The following is a 20214-nucleotide window of genomic DNA, read 5'->3' on the forward strand; positions in this document are numbered from 1 at the left end:
AAGTGCACAGGGGGATATCGGAATGGAGTCTGTCCATCCATCCATTTCAATCTGGTCAAGTTTTCTCAGAAACTCCATAAGCTACATCAATGAAACTTTGCATGCTCAGATTACTATTCAAGATCTTAGTTGAGTTCAAAGATCTTTTACGATTAAGTATTCAGAGTTATGGCCCTCGATTTTCGTTATTGGACTTTGTACAAGTGGACTCAACCTGGACGAGTTTGCTCAGAAACTGCACAGGCTACATCAGTGAAACTTTGTGTGCTCATACTACTGAAAAAAAGCTGGGTAGCATTTTATGAAGGTGTCCTAGTACTTATGACATAGGCCAATATTAAAGCAATGGGCTTATAAGGGTGTAAGTGTTAAGAGATCTTCATAAGATGCTCATGGTGGGGGATAGTGATGGCCATGTCTTCTTTGTTCATTCATTCATTTTCTGTACCATTTACAGTGGTGCTTGAAAGTTTGTGAACCCTTCAGAATTTTCTATATTTCTGCATAAATATGACCTAAAACATCATCAGATTTTCACACAAATCTTAAAATTAGATAAAGAGAACCCAGTTAAACAAATGAGACAAAAATATTATACTTGGTCATTTATTTATTGAGGAAAATGATCCAATATTACATATCTGTGAGTGGCAAAAGTATGTGAACCTCTAGGATTAACAGTTAATTTAAAGGTGAAATTAGACTCGGGTGTTTTCAATCAATGGGATGACAATCAGGTGTGAGTGGGCACCCTGTTTTATTTAAAGAACAGGGATCTATCAAAGTCTGATCTTCACAACACATGTTTGTGGAAGTGTATCATGGCACGAACAAAGGAGATTTCTGAGGACCTCAGAAAAAGCGTTGTTGATGCTCATCAGGCTGGAAAAGGTTACAAAACCATCTCTAAAGAGTTTGGACTCCTCCAATCCACAATCAGACAAATTGTGTACAAATGGAGGAAATTCAAGACCATTGTTACCCTCCCCAGGAGTGGTCGACCAACAAAGATCACTCCAAGAGCAAGGCGTGTAATAGCCGGCGAGGTCACAAAGGACCCCAGGGTAACTTCTAAGCAACTGAAGGCTTCTCTCATATTGGCTAATGTTCATGAGTCCACCATCAGGAGAACACTGAACAACAATGGTGTGCATGGCAGGGTTGCAAGGAGAAAGCCACTGCTCTCCAAAAAGAACATTGCTGCTCATTTCCAGTTTGCTAAAGATCACGTGGACATGCCAGAAGGCTATTGGAAAAATGTTTTGTGGACGGATGAGACCAAAATAGAAATTTTTGGTTTAAATGAGAAGCGTTATATTTGGAGAAAGGAAGACACTGCATTCTAGTATAAGAACCTTATCCCATCTGTGAAACATGGTGGTGGTAGTATTGTGGTTTGAGCCTGTTTTGCTGCATCTGGGCCAGGATGGCTTGCCATCATTGATGGAACAATGAATTCTGAATTATACCAGCAAATTCTAAAGGAAAATGTCAGGACATCTGTCCATGAACTGGATCTCAAGAGAAGGTGGGTCATGCAGCAAGACAATGACCCTAAGCACACAAGTCGCTCTACCAAAGAATGGTTAAAGAAGAATAAAGTTAATGTTTTGGAATGGCCAAGTCAAAGTCCTGACCTTAATCTAATCAAAATGTTGTGGAAGGACCTGAAGCGAGCAGTTCATGTGAGGAAACCCACCAACATCCCAGCATTGAAGCTGTTCTGTATGGAAGAATGGGCTAAAATTCCTCCAAGCCAGTGTGCAGGACTGATCAACAGTTACTGGAAATGTTTAGTTGCAGTTATTGCTGCACAAGGGGGTCACACCAGATACTGAAAGCAAAGGTTCACATACTTTTGCCACTCACAGATATGTAATATTGGATAATTTTCCTCAATAAATAAATGACCAAGTATAATATTTTTGTCTCATTTGTTTAACTGGGTTCTCTTTATCTACTTTTAGGACTTGTGTGAAAATCTGATTATGTTTTAGATCATTTATGCAGAAATATAGAAAATTCTAAAGGGTTCACAAACTTTCAAGCACCACTGTATCCGTTGTGGGTGGGCTGGAGCCAAACCCAACTGCCAATGGGCGAGAAGTAGTCATTTTGTGGTGGGTAAGTTGTTTGGGTACGTTTTGTCAGCATCAGTACTTGGATTGAGGCATTCAAATTGGGGGCCAAATGTGTGCCGGTAAAACATTCCCAACACTATTACACCACCACCAACACCAGCCCGAACTGTTGGTATAAGGCAGGTTGGGTTCATGCTTTTGACACCAAATTCTAACCCCCAAATTTCATGTTGCAGCAGTTGAAATCAAGATTAACCAGATCAGATGTTTTTTCCAGTCTTCAACTGTTCTTGATTGACAGGAGCGGAACCCAGTGTGGTCTTCTGCTGTTGTAGCCCATCTGCCTCAAAGCTCACAGTGTCCTGTGCTTTTGAGATGTGTTTCTGCTGGAAATGGTTGTAAAGAGTGGTTATTTAAATTACTGTGGCCTCCCTGCCAGTGTTAACCAGTCTGGATAATTGCTTGAATTATCAGGAGTAATAAAGTGGCTGGTGAGTGTACAGTGGGGCAAAAAAGTATTTAGTCAGTCACCAATTGTGCAAGTTCTCCCACTTAAAAAGATGAGAGAGGCCTGTAATTTTCATCATAGGTACACTTCAACTATGAGAGACAAAATGAGGGGAAAAAAAATCCAGAAAATCACTGTCTGATTTTTAAAGAATTTATTTGCAAATTATGGTGGAAAATAAGTATCTGGTCAATAACAAAAGTTCATCTCAACACTTTGTTATATACCCTTTGTTGGCAATGACAGAGGTCAAACGTTTTCTGTAAGTCTTCACAAGGTTTTCACACACTGTTGCTGGTATTTTAGTCCATTCCTCCATGCAGATCTCCTCTAGAGCAGTGGTGTTTTGGGGCTGTCGCTGGGCAACACGGACTTTCAACTCCCTCCAAAGATTTTCTATGGGGTTGAGATCTGGACACTGGCTAGGCCACTCCAGGACCTTGAAATGCTTCTTACGAAGCCACTCCTTCATTGCCTGGGCGGTGTGTTTGGGATCATTGTCATGCTGAAAGACCCAGCCATGTTTCATCTTCAATGCCCTTGCTGATGGAAGGAGGTTTTCACTCAAAATCTCACGATACATGGCCCCATTCATTCTTTCCTTTACACGGATCAGTCGTCCTGGTCCCTTTGCAGAAAAACAGCCCCAAAGCATGATGTTTCCACCCCCATGCTTCACAGTAGGTATGGTGTTCTTTGGATGCAACTCAGCATTCTTTCTCCTCCAAACACGACAAGTTGAGTTTTTACCAAAAAGTTCTATTTTGGTTTCATCTGACCATATGACATTCTCCCAATCCTCTTCTGGATCATCCAAATGCTCTCTAGCAAACTTCAGACGGGCCTGGACATGTACTGGCTTAAGCAGGGGGACACGTCTGGCACTGCAGGATTTGAGTCCCTGGCGGCGTAGTGTGTTACTGATGGTAGCCTTTGTTACTTTGGTCCCAGCTCTCTGCAGGTCATTCACTAGGTCCCCCCGTGTGGTTCTGGGATTTTTGCTCACCGTTCTTGTGATCATTTTGACCCCATGGGGTGAGATCTTGCGTGGAGCCCTAGATCGAGGGAGATTATCAGTGGTCTTGTATGTCTTCCATTTTCTAATAATTGCTCCCACAGTTGATTTCTTCACACCAAGCTGCTTACCTATTGCAGATTCAGTCTTCCCAGCCTGGCGCAGGTCTACAATTTTGTTTCTGGTGTCCTTTGACAGCTCTTTGGTCTTGGCCATAGTGGAGTTTGGAGTGTGACTGTTTGAGGTTGTGGACAGGTGTCTTTTATACTGATAACGAGTTCAAACAGGTGCCATTAATCCAGGTAACGAGTGGAGGACAGAGGAGCCTCTTAAAGAAGAAGTTACAGGTCTGTGAGAGCCAGAAATCTTGCTTGTTTGTAGGCGACCAAATACTTATTTTACTGAGGAATTTACCAATTAATTCATTAAAAATCAGACAATGTGACTTCCTGGATTCTTTCCCCCCATTCTGTCTCTCATAGTTGAGGTATACCTATGATGAAAATTACAGGCCTCTCTCATCTTTTTAAGTGGGAGAACTTGCACAATTGGTGGCTGACTAAATACTTTTTGCCCCACTGTATATGCGTTGGTCTGTATTCAGCCCAGCTGTAGTAGTGCCTGCATGTCAAAGTTTTGCTGAATGAATTTTACATTCATATGTAAAAATTTGTTTTTTTCTCTTTCCTTTGCTGTCTTGTTAAGGACTGACCTACAACATATCAGTGGGATTAGGGAGTATGTTTCTGCCTCTCTGGCTTTTGCATCATTATTATGTGTCGGCAGGAAGCCGGGCATCTGCCCACTAACCTGACCCTCATTTCTTTGTCATAAGCACCTCCCATAAACACTCCATCCTTAATGTGACGTGTGTGTGTGTGTGTGTGTCCGTCCCCAGAGCTCACACTACAAGCTCTAATGATGTACATCCCTAAGTCAGAAAAAGCTGGGACAGTATGGAAAGTGCAAATAAAAAAAAGAAAGCAGTGATGTCAAAGTAAATGTAGAATTGTATTTCATTAGACTGTATGAACCCAAGATATTTCATGTTTTATTGTCTGGTCAACTTTTTCATTTATTAATGTACTGTACATCCATTCCTCCATTGTAGGCCTGCAACACATTCCAAAAAAATTAAGACAGGAGCAATTTAGGGCTAGTAACGAGGTAAAATAATTTAATCATGATGTGATTTGAAACAGGTGATGTTAACAGGTGATTTTGTAATCATGATTTGGTACAAAATCAGTATCCAGGAAAGGCCTAGTCTTTGAGGAGCAAAAATGGGCTGGGGATCTCCAGTTTGTCAACAAATGCATGAAAAAATTATTGAAGTGTTTAAAACCAGATAGGAAAGGGATTTGGATATTTCACACTCTATGGTGCATAATATCATAAAATGATTTAAGGAAACTAGAGGAATTTCAGTGCATAAAGGGCAAGGGTACAAGCCGAAGCTGAACACCCCGTGATCTCCGATCATTCAGACAGCACTGCATCAAGAACCATTATTCATCTATAGACCCTTTTCAGTCACGTGACCTTCGTAAACGCGACCACCATTTTGGACATGTAGCGGACTTCGGCTCGAATTGGTTTGAATGCGAGGAAGGCGACAAACGGAGAACATACAAGAAAAAGGAGCGAGATGCAGAAAACACCTTCGCTATCCAGCGACGTAGGGCATTTACAGGGCGAGCAGAGGGAGAAATAACAACAGTAACGACACATTAGCAACGCCGTACAGAAATAACGGTTTATGGCACAGACCCTTTCGGTTCTCGCTCATCTAGCTGCTACAATGACTGCTTAGACTGCAACAATAATACCTAACACATATTTAAGTATCCGTCGTAAAGACGTGAAACTCGTCGAGTGACGAGTGTGTTCATTGATAAGCTAACACAATCTAAAAGTAGACATACCATCACACTGCCCTGGCGCTGTGTACAGTTTACCTTCTATGGCTTGTGCACTCACTATTTGCCATTACTTTCTCCAACCCAGTGTTACAGATTACAGGGAACGGCCTGGATTTAAGAGACAAATACCTGTTCCTCTTGTTTTGAACACTTATTTGTAGGCAGTGCTTAATTTGTAAAGTGGGAGGTCCCGGAGCGCAGAGGATGAGCGGCTCCGGTGCGGAAAAAAAGGGGGCGGGGCGGGGCGCTGCGCTGCGCTTCTGGGCATGTTTTGTAATAACACTGCAAATTAAGTTCATCTGCAGATATTTTGTGGATGTCGTTTCATGAGATAAATCACCAACAAGGCAGATATCAAAATCAGACATTAACACTAAATAAACTTGCATTTTTTTTATTTAATTATTTGGGTTGTTTTTTTTTTTTGTTACATAGTCAAGAGAGGTGTCGGATCACCGGATCCAGTGTAAATAGCTGCCGGAGCCAACGCCCGAGGTTCCGGAGCGCGCTCTGGCTTGCTCCCCCTCAAATTAAGCGCTGTTTGTAGGACACTGCCTCTGATCTGTCCTACAGTCTACCAACAGCAAAGGAACACAACGCTAGCTAATGTCGTTAGCTAATAGCTACTACAGAAGAACAAAGAGGTTACAATGGGTTATTTTAGCCTATTTGGTTACACACTCGCCGCCACAGAATGTTAACAGCAATGTAATGCCTTTTCTGGCTAATTTTATTCGTCTTACCTCTAACAAAGTGGTCACTACACAAGCGCTGGTATGCCGAGGGCTGCCAATCTGTTAATTTTTTTTAATGGCCGCTATCCATCTTCTCCGTCGGGATCCGATAAAATGATAACCCTTGCCTTGTTTGTTGATGGTTACTACATCCAGGTGCACAACAATATAGTGGCATGATGGAAGTCTTGCTGAAAATAAACACTTTTTTTTTTTTTTTTTTTGCTGCCGTTCCTCAATGTTGGCTGTGGTAAACTACTGGTAGTACATGTCCAAAATGGCGGCTGCGTTTGTCGTGACGTCACGTGAAAAGGGTCCATAGCTAATAATAACCACATGAGCTCAGGATTACTTTGGCAAACCTTTGTCAAGCACTATAACATGGCCTGACCTCCACAAATGGCAGTTAAAACTTTACTGTGCAAAAAGGAAGCCTGATGTTAACGGTGTCCAGAAGTACTATTGATCTCTCTGGGCTTGGAGGCATCTGGGATGGACCATCACACAGTGGAAACATGTATTGTGGTCAGACAAATCAGTTTTCCAGGTGTTGGTTTGGGGTGGGGCTTTTTTTTGGGGGGGTAAGAAATGGTAGCCATGTGCTTCAGGCCAAAGACTGTCATGGTATAGGGTTGTTTGTGCCCTTGGCAAAGGTAACTTACACTTCTATCATGGTAGAAGTGTCTCTTTAAGGTTTTGGAGTAACATATGCTGTCCTCAATTTTTTTATTATTTTTTTAAAAATATGTGTTGTGGAAATTAAAGTTGAAAAGTTTTTGAAAAACAAACAAACTAGAAAAGCACTCGGAGAGCGCAGACCTCCGCCAAGAATCCTTTAAAAAATTCCGGGATCCAGACGGTGATCCGGATCACCGCCAAAATTTAATGGATTGTTACTTGCGCCCAGTCTCACACCTGGAAAAAAAATTTCAGAGCAATCCGTTCATCACTTTTTTTTTTTTTTTTTTCCGTAATGTTGCTAACAGACAAACCAACAAACAAACCAACGCTACCGAAAATATGATGACCTTGGCGGAAGTAACAATAGAATTCCTGAGGTAAAACATCAAATGTGCTGTTGTATTGTTTTGAGTGCAGTACAGGTGAAAGTTTATTTACAAATCATTGTTTTCAGTTTAAACATGCTGTCTCAACTTTTTCCAGTTTGGGGTTGTGGCGTTTAATGCTTTTTCTGCTCAAACTCACCATATTCATAAGTCTTTATAACTAGCTGATATGTTTTAGTAAATTTGTGTTTACTGGGCTAAACGGTCTGTACTGTAAATTTTAAGCAAAAAAATAAGTGCACAAGCACATGCTTAATATCTGCAGCGAATAAATTAAATGGCACTTAGCTTTTCTGTAACAAGATGATTGGTGATCTCAATAATTCAAATGTCAACGAGTCAAAGATTCTCATTCAGGCTACATCCACACGACAACGGCAACGAGATGTTATTTAAAAAAATATCGCGTCCAAATGGGCAACGATCAGTAAAATATCAGGTCCATATGGCAACGCAACGCTTGCTGAAAACGATGCAATACACATGCCACACCTCTAGGGGCGCTGTAAGACTGTCCCTTCGGAGACACCAGAACAATAGAAGTAAGGACTCATGCGCATAAACTATTATGCGCGAGACTTCATATTAGCCACAAAGTCAGGAAAATCTGTTCGTAAAATTACGTTATAATGACCAAATACAATGAACAATATTTTTCCAGTCTCACCTGTGAAAGGTAATCCCATGTGAGCTCGTTTGGACGGTAAACCTGTTGGTACAGTTAAACGCAGCACATGAATGAGGCATCTTTTATTCTCCGCTTTGACCTATCCAATATGGCGGCGAGGATGACGTATGATTCTACGCGGAAGCCGGCGTCTTTAATGGTCCGGAATAAATTGAATGCTACACGTTGATGGATTAATTTGTTGTTCTACGCCCTTTTTGAGGAACGTATTGTAGGACTTAAACCAACATCTGAAGAGGTGAGATCGCTCCTTTTTTTTCCCTATTTTTGCTGGCGGGATTGACTCTGCCCTAAGGGCTATTTTCTCTCTCTCTCACTCACTTTGCACCATTACACAATAAATATTCACAGTGAAAATATTTTGTAAGCGTGTTTCATGAACCAAGTTATAGGATTTGTTGACAACTCGCATCGAGTTTGTTACACTTCTACCCGGCGTGAAGCACTGACGGTCATGTGGTTGTGATGTCATCGTAAACAAATCCGTTCTACTCATCCAGACGACTTCGCAACAGCAACGTTGCCAGATCTTTCCACTCTGGAACCCGTTCTCAAAAGATTGCGTTTTGGGGCACCCAAAACGCCGGTGCCGTGTGGACGCCAGGCCTAAACGATAAACAATTGTATCGGATTCACCTGAATCCGTTGCCGTGTGGACAGGGCCTCAGTTTCAGGCATCTGATATCCCTTTTGTGAACATGGGTGCCTTGAGTGTTACTACTGTGCTAAATGGGGTCTGAGTGGGCAGATTTGTTCTGTGCAGGTAACGATGCAGTTATAGAGATGATTTAAGAATAGCTCAGTGTGTTCATCTGCCCAGTGACAAAGAAAGCTTCTGGGGGAAAAAAAAGGACTCAACTTTTTTGATTCACTGACAGTCCTAAAGTGTGTAGAGATGCGTTCAGTGGTGCGTTAGGAATAGATGTTCTTTAGATATTTTCACGCTGCATTTTTCAAAATGACGCATTTGACAAAGTGAAAGTACATGCAAGTAAAGAAAGAAACAAGCCTGAAATGCATGACTATGGATTTATTTAACTGAAACCTTTCAGTTGCTACTTTATATATATATATATATATATATATATATATATATATATATATATATATATAAAGTAAATTTTGGATAACCAAATTAGATGAGTGTGGCATAGTCATGTTAATTGTAGTGTAAATGGCCCCTGTGGGGGTGGGGGGAGCACTCTGTGTTGGCCTAGGGTCTCACGAAGGGTTTTCTGGATAGCCTTTGGCTCTCTGACCAGGATAAAGCAGTTACTGAAAATGAATGAGTTAACATTAACTAGTATTTTCTTAACAGCACTATGTGGAATCGGTTGCTTTTGACACTAGTCCCTTTTTGATTGATCAAGTTTATCAAAGCATGACAGATTTTTAAATGAACCTGATTATTAAAATGTGTTTATTCCTATTATGCCTTTACCCTAATGGATGTAATGCATTTACCAGCAAAAGCAGTCATGCTATAGGACACGACTCCCATTCTCCATCCACAAGAGGGCAGTGTAGCTCTTTCACTATTTTCCATGTCCAAATCTGATGCACTGAGGCCCAATGAAGCTCACCTGTCGTAAGACTGTCTTTCTACCACCATAAAGCTGACAAGCATCCATTACAAAAAATGATTGCCCACATTACAAACACATTTGGGGAATGTGTTGTTAGTGGAATTTGTAGATGAGACAGAGGGGCTCACGGCTCACCCTACGAAGGTAAATGCAGCAGGGAGGGAAGCAAGTGGCCTTGTGAAAACAGACAGCCTGTACCAGTTAGTGCCATGGAGGAATAATGTGACCATGAGGGGGGAAATGTCAGCATTTCATTACATATTAGGAGCACAATCTGCCTATAGTGAATAAATTTGGTCAGTTCAATTGTATAGAAATATTTAGTTGTAAAAGCATGTGAACCATTTTTCCAGTCTGTTCATCTCGTTATTGTCCCTTTGAGGTGACAGCTTGTGTTTAGGCACTGTGTTTGCGATGACAATGTGACAAACTCAGTCGTGTCAAAATATGAGCTCAGACATGTTTTCGCTTCCCTGCTTTTGTATGCATACAAAAGACAAGCAGGTGCACATTTGCTTAGCCAGTGCAGGCACTTTTAGTCAGGAACAAGTTGTATTAATTGTGAGGAATTGTGTGTGTGTGTGTGTGAGGGAGCACATGTGTATTATGTGTGTGTATACGAGAGAGAGGGTTCTGTCAAATCTGTTTTTTTTCTAAGTGCTTGTGAGAGAATGACAGACCCTGAGAGAGACAGCAAGCGAATGGATGGATGGGCAGCTGCCAGGTGGGAATAGCCACTCATCCATCCATTCTGCTTTGCGCAGCAGGCTGTGCCAAACGTCCATCCTGCTCTGCATACCAAATTAGCCCAAGTTTTTAATTGGTTCTGAGGTCCCTTTCTACATCACATCAATGACCTTTTCAAACCAAGAGAACTGAATGTGGTATTTTTAAAGCATCACTCCTTCACGACTAGAAAAAATAATAACCGCATTTTATTGTGTATGCATGTGTGAGTTAGAGACGGAGAGGAACAGGGAAATGCAGAGAGACAGACAGAGAGAGCAAGATTTACCATCTTGTAAATAACCACATTCATTGTGTCTAGGTCTGTCAGAGAGAGAAAAATTTACCTTACAGCCTAAATCAGGATGCCTTTACAGCCTTGCTAGCCATCTTCACCTTTGGATATTTCTTTAGAATTGCTGTCACCAAACTACCCTCACTGACTGTGTGTAATGTGACACACACACACACACACACACACACACACACACACACACACACACACACAGTGGTGCTTGAAAGTTTGTGAACCCTTTAGAATTTTCGATATTTCTGCATAAATATGACTGAAAACATTGTCAGATTTTCACCCAAGTCCCCTCAGAGTAGATAAAGAGAACCCAGTTAAACAAATGAAACAAAAATATTATACTTGGTCATTTATTTATTGAGGAAAATGATCCAATATTACATATCTGTGAATGGCAAAAGTATGTGAACCTCTAGGATTAGGAATTAATTTGACGGTGAAATTAGTCAGGTGTTTTCAATCAATGGGATGACAATCAGGTGTGAGTGGGCACCCTGTTTTATTTAAAGAACAGGGATCTATCAAAGTCTGATCTTCACAACACATGTTTGTGGAAGTGTACCATGGCACGAACTAAGGAGATTTCTGAGGACCTCAGAAAAAGTGTTGTTGATGCTCATCAGGCTAGAAAAGGTTAGAAGATCATCTCTAAAGAGTTTAGACTCCACCAATCCACAGTCAGACAGATTGTGTACAAATGGAGGAAATTCAAGACCATTGTTACCCTCCCCAGGAGTGGTCGACCAACAAAGATCACTCCAAGAGCAAGGCGTGTAATAGTCGGTGAGGTCACAAAGGACCCCAGGGTAACTTCTAAGCAACTGAAGACCTCTCTCACATTGGCTAATATTCATGAGTCCACCATCAGGAGACCACTGAACAATGGTGTGCATGGCAGGGTTGCAAGGAGAAAGCCATGGCTCTCCAAAAAGAACATTTCTGCTTGTCTGCAGTTTGCTAAAAATCACGTGGACAAGCCAGAAGGCTATTGAAAAAATGTTTTGTGGATGGAGGAAACCAAAATGGAACTTTTTGGTTTAAATGAGAAGTGTTATGTTTGGAGAAAGGAAGACACTGCATTCCAGCATAAGAACCTTATCCCATCTGTGAAACATGGTGGTGGTAGTATCATGGTTTGGGCCTGTTTTGCTGCATCTGGGCCAGGACAGCTTGCCATCGTTGATGGAACAGTGAATTCTGAATTATACCAGCGAATTCTAAAGGAAAATGTCAGGACATCTGTCCATGAACTGAATCTCAAGAGAAGGTGGGTCATGCAGCAAGACAACGACCCTAAGCACACAAGTCGTTCTACCAAAGAATGGTTAAAGAAGACTAACGTTAATGTTTTGGAATGGCCAAGTCAAAGTCCTGACCTTCATCCAATCGAAATGTTGTGGAAAGACCTGAGACGAGCAGTTCATGTGAGGAAACCCACCAACATCCCAGAGTTGAAGCTGTTCTATACGGAGGAATGGGCTAAAATTCCTCCAAGCCGGTGTGCAGGACTGATCAACAGTTACCGGAAACGTTTAGTTGCAGTTATTGCTGCACAAGGGGGTCACACCAGATACTGAAAGCAAAGGTTCACATACTTTTGCCACTCACAGATATGTAATATTGGATCATTTTCCTCAATAAATAAATGGCCAAGTATAATATCTTTGTTTCATTTGTTTAACTGGGTTCTCTTTACCTACTTTTAGGACTTGTGTGAAAATCTGATGTTTAAGGTCATATGTATGCAGAAATACAGAAAATTTGAAAGGGTTCACAAACTTTCAAGTGTGTGTGTGTGAAATTTACACACAAAGGGTTAGTCAAAATTATGTTAACACTAATAGATTATAGATTGTTTTTCTCCTGCAGATAGACGTATGCCATGGGTGACATTAAACTGTTGCTTGCTGGTTTGTGTGTTGAACATGATGGCGAACAGGTTGAGACCGTCCTGTAAATCATCTTGTACATATGACGTATGTTTTGTGAATAAATGGTTTCTCCCATTTGTGTTAACATAATTTTGACTAACCCTCTGTGTATATAAATAAAATATACAACACACGCGCACACAAATGCATACTATGGCCCATGCCCCAAACTTGTTTTGCTGTATAAAATACTTTACCTGCATGGTTTTACATTGCTGTTCCTCCTTGACATGGTAGTCTTCTTATATCTCATGTTTTGATGTTCCTAGGACCCTGGTTTCAAGACCAGATCAAACATGTAAGCACTGGCAGTTGCTATTTGTGATGGCAAGAGTGTGTAGTGGAAATTTGCCTGTGAGCGGCATATGGCTTTAGACTCTGATGCATACAGCTAGCACTAATTAAGACAGATGACAGTGTGTCTGTCTGCAGCTACTTCGTGTGTGTGTGTGTGTGTGTTTTAGTATGTTTTGTTCCAACATAAAGATATGTAAACCAACATAAATGGCCACTTGGAGTTACCAGAACAGCAGCAGAGTTTTGACACAGTGAGGCTGAGGTTAAGGCTGGGTATAGTGGATTTGATGGTAAGGTTGGGTGATGCTGAGCATGTTGGGTGAAGTTAGGTCGAGGTTTGGGTTGGGTGTAAAGAGGTTGGATAAAATGAGGTTGAGGGTTGGATTTAGGTGCAGTAAGGTTGAGGCCCAGGTTAGATGTAGTGAGGCTGAAGTTGGCTGTAATGAGTTTGAGGGCTAGTGATGGTGAATTTGTGGGTCGGGATAGTTATAATAAGATTGGGTGTGGTGAGGTTGAGGGTTAGGAATAGTGACGTGACAGTTTAGCTGTAGTGAGGATGATGTAAGGGTTGGGTGTAGTCGGTTTGGGGTTGAGTTTAAGGGTAGTGTGGATGGTGATGGGTCCAGAATCAGTCTGACACCTCTGTCCTCATAGCCCCCCCCCTTTTTTTTTGTGCATGTCATCTTATCACCAAATCCTCCTCAGTCATTCTGAACCACTTCATGCTGTCAATGTAGCTTTAAAAGAAACTGAATGATAACATGTTGCCTCTTGGTCTTTGTGTTCAGCAGGAGGTAAAGATGCTATTATTTTGAATGAGAGCCAGCGTGCCACACCCCCCTCCTCCTTGCTTGGCCTTCCCTTACAGCCTGTGCCCACTGAACGGCTGACTGATTCACAGCCCCCTGCAGGTGAGGGAGTGTAATTGTGTGTAACTGAAATCACTGTTCTCTAATTGTGCCCTGAGCTCAACACTAAAGAGCCATAATTAGCTTGATCGCTCTCTATAGCTCGTCCTGCATGTGTCCCTGTGAACGCACCTCTGCTTCACGCACACTCTTATCGCTGTGGTGGCTAAATGGCTGATCCTTCTCAAATGCCATGGCATTTTGCAAATGCTAGCAAATTCTTGCCCGCTGACATTCACCAACTTTTGGGACGTCTTTGCAGAAGGGATGGTCCATAAATATGGATACCAGCCATACTGTGAGCTGTTTCTCTTTTCACTCGTACTGATGAAAGCTGTGAAAGTGTTTAACCTTTTGCTAGTATGCATCCAAACATGGCTCAGTAATCCAGGAGAATGGGTGTCATTTGCTTCTCTGTATGGATGACTTCACATCAGAATGCTGATTTTAATAGGCTGGTGTGAAAGCACTTCTGTAAATAAATCTATTTCTGCTATTAAGAGGCTACTTGGGCATTCTAAAATATGCTTTTGAGTTTTCGTAGACTTATCAATGCGTAAGATTTTCTTGACTTTATTAGTATCAATACCGGTCCATTTTATATTAAGGTCATTTATTTAATATAGACGTTTTATAAGACGAACTGTCTTGGAGTTGTTGAGATCCTTCCACTGTCTCCACATTACACACCTTCGCCCACAGGGCACTGCTTCATTAGCAATGGCACTAAAACAATGACCATTAATCATCTTTGTCCCCCTGAGTGGTTCAGATGACAGGACAGGAAGTGGAGGGTTATTGCCATGGGAACTGGACACAGCTGGCGATGACAGCTTCCTGAACGTGTGGCCTCGCTCCCGCCCCAGTCCAGATGGAGGTGGAGACAGAGTGGAGACATCTGTCACCTCTGAGCAAGGGGAGGAGACGCAGTCTTGCGGGCTGGAAATCGTGAAGCAGACAGAACAGCGGCTAGGTGATGAAGTGGGACCAGCTGCAGACATGCAGCCAATCACGAAGCAGCATCCTGTTGTAGAGGAGGGCGAAGTTGTAGAGGTGGACGGCAGCTTGACTGTGGAGGAAGGTGAAGACGCTGCAGTGGCACTGGCTTCTCCAGGGTCTGATAGCTCTGGTTATTCTCCACATCTCAGTTCAGGGCACATCTGTGATCAAAGCCAGCATGATGACCGTATTCATCATGATTTTAGACAGATTTTAAGTGTAGCTACTGACCCTGAAGATGTCTTGGAAGAGAATTTCTCAAGTCTTGTGTCCATTTCCAAAAAGCCCATCCCGGCTTCACCGCTCACACCAAGATGGGAACTGGATTATCAGTCAGGAGAGACTGATAGCTGTCACAGTGAAAGTGTGGCTTAAATATTGACCAAATTCAAATGTTCTTTATAACAGGAACTTGTACAAGAATGACATCTCGAAAGGAGTTTTCAGTTCTTGTCGGTCTGCCCTGCGTATTTCATGTTTTCCCTCAAAAGACCTTAATATTTAGTTGATGACCTTGATCAGGTGTAGATAAGACCAAATATGAAGCGTGAAACACACAGGGCCCAGCTCTAAGTGAACTAAAGGGTGTGTACTTTTAAACTTGCATTTCAAGATATGGGAATATTCCTGCAGTCTAAATCTAGTGCATGTATTAGTGATTCTTTGTGTTGCTTTGTTTCTACTTGTCTTTGTCTGTTGAATTATGGTTATGCTAAATTTACAATGAGTATAAATTAAGTTAATCATTAGACAAGCAACAGTGATTCATCCTCTATCAACAGGGACAAGTTGTGTGTTCACTCTGAAGTTTATTTAAATGCATGTATGTCACATATGTACTGTACATGTATTATGCCAGTGTCAAGAATAAGGGGTCACTGAACCTCTCAATATCGTACATGTTTACACTTTTCATCAGCTTAGAGTTGTTAAGGGGTCATATTTGTACAATCTTGAAACTAGTCTAAGAAACTTTCTGCACTGATGTATAGTTTTTGATTTTGTTTTCTTGCTGTTACATATATTTTGTTGTCCTGATAGCTCATCTCATCTCATTATCTCTAGCCGCTTTATCCTTCTACAGGGTCGCAGGCGAGCTGGAGCCTATCCCAGCTGACTACGGGCGAAAGGCGGGGTACACCCTGGACAAGTCGCCAGGTCATCACAGGGCTGACACATAGACACAGACAACCATTCACACTCTCATTCACACCTACGGTCAATTTAGAGTCACCAGTTAACCTAACCTGCATGTCTTTGGACTGTGGGGGAAACCGGAGCACCCGGAGGAAACCCACACGGACACGGGGAGAACATGCAAACTCCGCACAGAAAGGCCCTTGTCAGCCACAGGGCTCGAACCCGTCCTGATAGCTGATACCATATAATCTCTATCGTCTCTATTTCCTGTTGATTCTGTAGTATACTTATTTCCTTTAGCTCCCTTTTTTCTGGAGAAACGGTCTGGCAAGACTTGTTCATCATACAAATGATGTAATTTTCCAAGAACTGCACACAGATCTCGCACAAATTACATTTGCATCACAAATGATTCAGAAAAGATATCAAATTGTTTCAAATCATGATGGTATTGCTGTTTACACAACTAATTATACACTCAATGTTTACAAATGTAGATTGTGGCTGCCCTTTTTTTTTTTTTTTCTGCATGTGCCTTATAATGCAAAATGAACTGTGCTTTCTCTGTTGGAAGAGAAGAGATAAATATGGGATGATACGCAGGGGTTTTTTTTCTTTTTCACTTTGTTGGCAGTACGTTCATGTCAAATATCTGTCTGACATGTCTGTGTACTCTGATATGGTCAACCTGTTTAATTAAATATAATTATATTTTCTCAAAATGTCAAAGTATCAACTTCATATTGTGGTTTTTTTTTTTTTTTTTTTTTTTTTTTGGTTCTTGAACGATATTCCATTTGTAACTTTTAAGTGTGCAATGTATTTCATCAGTTGAAGCAGAAATTACAGTTCTGTATGTTTAGTCAATTGTATTATCTTTGTAAAACAAATATTAGAAACAGACAACATTGAAGCTACGATCATACAATTTTTCCCATAATCTCCAATGTCATGGCTTTCTTAGAATTTTCTAGAATCCCTGTGCATGTAGCTAATGTGCTGTGAAGGCCACAAGGGCAGCACTGTTAGAATGAACACGCGTGTGCTGAATTAACATCCTGTGAAAACCTGATGTCTCTTCAAAAGAAGTCACTACTCTTATGTAAACTCTTGCTTTGCTTATTTTTAGGATACAGATACTACTTCCCAGTGCAATTCAGGTCTCTCTCTTGCGCTCTCTCTCTCCTTTCTTTTTTTCTTCGTCTCAGCATGGACTCAGCTGGCAGTTGGCTTTTCTGAGCAAATACATGATCCAAGCCAAAAACTCAATTGGGTATTCTGCAGAAGGCATAGCTTTTCTATTTTTGATCTCACTTTGCTATATTCACACACGTGCGTGCACACTCCATCTCAATCATATGGGCAGAAATTCTACAGAAGCCATGCAGAGGGGTGAGGCAGGATGCCAGCTGATGTATCTGATGCGTCGTGTTGGCGGGCTGTGTGGAACGGCAGGCTGGATTATGTTGTGTGGAAGCCATGCACTGAGCCACTGCAGTGCCAGTTTAGCCCACAAGTGATTATGAGAAATTAGCCACACAGATCACTGCTAGACCCCTTGCCTTAGGAGGGTTTGTGTAAGTGTATGTATTGGAAATGGGGAAAATGCACAGTACAACAGAGGGAAGAAAATGTGTGTGTGTGTGTGTGTATATACACACAGTGTCTTGCAAAAGTATTCATCCTCCTTTGTGTTTGTCCTGTTTTGTTGCATTACAAGCTGGAATTAAAATGGATTTTTGGGGGGGTTAGCTGATCAGCCATAACATTATGACTGCTGACAGGTGAAATGAATAACATTCATTATATCACAAACTGCTGAAAAAGTTAATGGTGGCTAAAACAGCAAAGTATCAGCGGTAACTTTTTCAGCAGTTTGTGCTATTGTAGCTCTTTTGTGAGACTGGACTATATGGGCTAGCTTTCCATGCCCCATGCAAATCAGTGAGCCTTCGACACCCATGACCCTGTCACTGGTTGTCCTTCCTTGGACCACTTTTGGTTGGTACTAACCACTGCATACCAGGAACACTCTACAAGATGTGCCATTTTGGAGATGCTCAGGCCCAGTCATCTCGCTATCACAATTTGGCCCTTGTCAGAGTCACTCAGATCCTTACGCTTTCCCATTTTTCCTGCTTCCAACACATCAATTTCGAGAACTGTCTATTATTTTGCTGCCTAATTCAGTGCCTTGCAAAAGTATTCATCCCCCTTGGTGTTTTTCCTGTTTTGTTGCATTACAAGCTGGAATTAAAATGGATTATTGGGGGGTTAGCACCATTTGACTTACACAACATGCCTATGACTTTTTGCTACAGTTACAGCTGCAAGTCTCTTGGGGTATGTCTCTATTAGCTTAGCACATCTAGTCACTGGGATTTTTGCCCATTTTTTCCTCAAGGCAAAACTGCTCCAACTCCTTCAAGTTAGATGGGTTGCTTTGGCATACAGCAATCTTCAAGTTATGCCACAGATTCTCAACTGGATTGAGGTCTGGGTTTTGACTAGGCCATTCCAAGACATTTAAATGTTTCAGTTTAAACCACTCCATTGTAGCTTTAGCAGTATGTTTAGGGTCATTGTCCTGCTGGAATGTGAACCTTCGTCCCAGTCTCAAACCTCTGACTGACTCAAACAGGTTTTCTTCCAGAATTGTCCTGTATTTAGTGCCATCCATCTTTCCTTCAGTCGTGACCAGCTTTCCTGTCCCTGCAGATGAAAAATATCCCCACAGCATGATACTGCCACCACCATGCTTCACTGTAGGAATGGTGTTCTCGGGGTGATAGGTTTACGCCACACATGGCATTTCCCATGATGGCCAAAAGGATCGATTTTAGTCTCATTTGACTAGAGAATCTTCTTCCATGTGTTGGGGGAGTCTGCCACATGCTGTTGGGCAAACTCCAAACATGTTTTCTTAAGCAATGACTTTTTTCTGGCCACTTTTCCATAAAGCCCTGCTCTGTGGAGTGTACAGCTTAAAGTGGTCCTTTGGACAGATACTCCCATCTCCGCTGTGGATCTTTGCAGCTCCTTCAGTGTTATCTTTGGTGTCTTTGTTGCATCTCTGATTAATGCCCTCCTTGCCCCCTCTGTGAGTTTTGGTGAGTGGTCTTCTCTTGTCAGGTTTGTAGTGGTGCCATATTCTTTCCATTTTGTTATAATTGGATTTAATGGTCCTCCCTGGGATATTCAACATTTGGGATATTTTTTTTTAACCCAACCCTAATCCATACTACTTCACAACTTTGTATCTGACCTGTTTGGAGGCTCCTTGGTTTTCATGTTGCTTGCTTAGTAGTGTTGTAGAGTCAGCATCCTTCTAGAACGGGTTGATTTATACAGATATCATGTGACGGATCATGTGACACTTTGATTGCACATAGGTGGGTCTTGATCAACTAATTGTGTGACTTATGAAGTGAACTGGTTGGACCAGCTCTTATTTAGGGGTTTCATACGAGGGAGGGGTGAATACTTATGCACACTCCAGATTTCTGTTTTTCATCTTAATTATTGTTTAGGTCACAATAAAACAACAATTTTCACCTTTAAAGTGGTGGGCATGTTGTGTAAATCAAATGGTGCTAACCCCCTAAAAATCCATTTTAATTCCAGCTTGTAATGCAAAAAAACAGGACAAACATCAAGGGGGATGAATACTTTTGCAAGACACTGTATAACGTACAATAATGAATGTTATTTGGTTTCTAATCAAATAACATGGAGGGGAGATTCTTGGAGTGAGTGTTAGTGTTATACTGCATCAAGAAGACACAGGGTTATAGCTACAGGTATGGACCTGATTAGAATTCTAAAGTTTGGGAACAGCTTGTCTGAATAGTTTGCAGGCACAGAGGGAGTTTCTGCTTTGAGTCATCCTTTCATTGCTCCCACAGATCATCTGAGTCACTGTTTATGACAGAAGAGAAGCCCACCTAATTCATTACTCCTTTCCCACCACTGCTTAACTTGTCTTGGCTCCAGCGAGCTCAGGGGGAAATCGAGGTGTTGATGTGATGCCGAGTGGAGTTGACAAATCCCCTTCACACCCTCCATCCCCCACATCAGCCCAGCATCCCCCCCCCCCCCCACTGTCTCAGTGTCAGATCGTCAGTCTCCTTCCACAGCTACTCCACAGGAACGAAGATATTCCCAACTCACACTTCGGTTGTTTTAGACAAAGAACAGCACATTGGTTCAGGAGAATGCACACAGACACTGTTCAATTATTCATAGAGGAATAAGGAGACGCTGTCAGATCTGAGTGTAGGTAGGAGTTTAAGATGAGTTGTG

At 41.7% G+C, this 20214-nt stretch overlaps 1 protein-coding gene across 3 annotated transcripts in view; it reads left to right on the plus strand.

Annotated features, from left to right (window-relative positions):
• ccdc149a (coiled-coil domain containing 149a) overlaps positions 1-16641 on the plus strand; it is a 37251-nt gene extending 20610 nt beyond the window's left edge. For 2 of the 3 annotated variants that reach the window (XM_060935279.1, XM_060935295.1), the window contains exons 11-12: positions 13654-13776; positions 14546-16641. In XM_060935279.1, coding sequence (XP_060791262.1) covers positions 13654-13776; positions 14546-15147 — 725 coding nt within the window. In that variant the 3' untranslated portion in view covers positions 15148-16641. The remainder of the gene's footprint in view (positions 1-13653; positions 13777-14545) is intronic. The other variant, XM_060935287.1, reaches the window with a different exon arrangement.
• The last annotated feature ends 3573 nt before the right edge of the window (positions 16642-20214 follow it).

Source organism: Neoarius graeffei, chromosome 1, assembly GCF_027579695.1.
Source record: "Neoarius graeffei isolate fNeoGra1 chromosome 1, fNeoGra1.pri, whole genome shotgun sequence".
Lineage (NCBI taxonomy): Eukaryota > Metazoa > Chordata > Actinopteri > Siluriformes > Ariidae > Neoarius > Neoarius graeffei.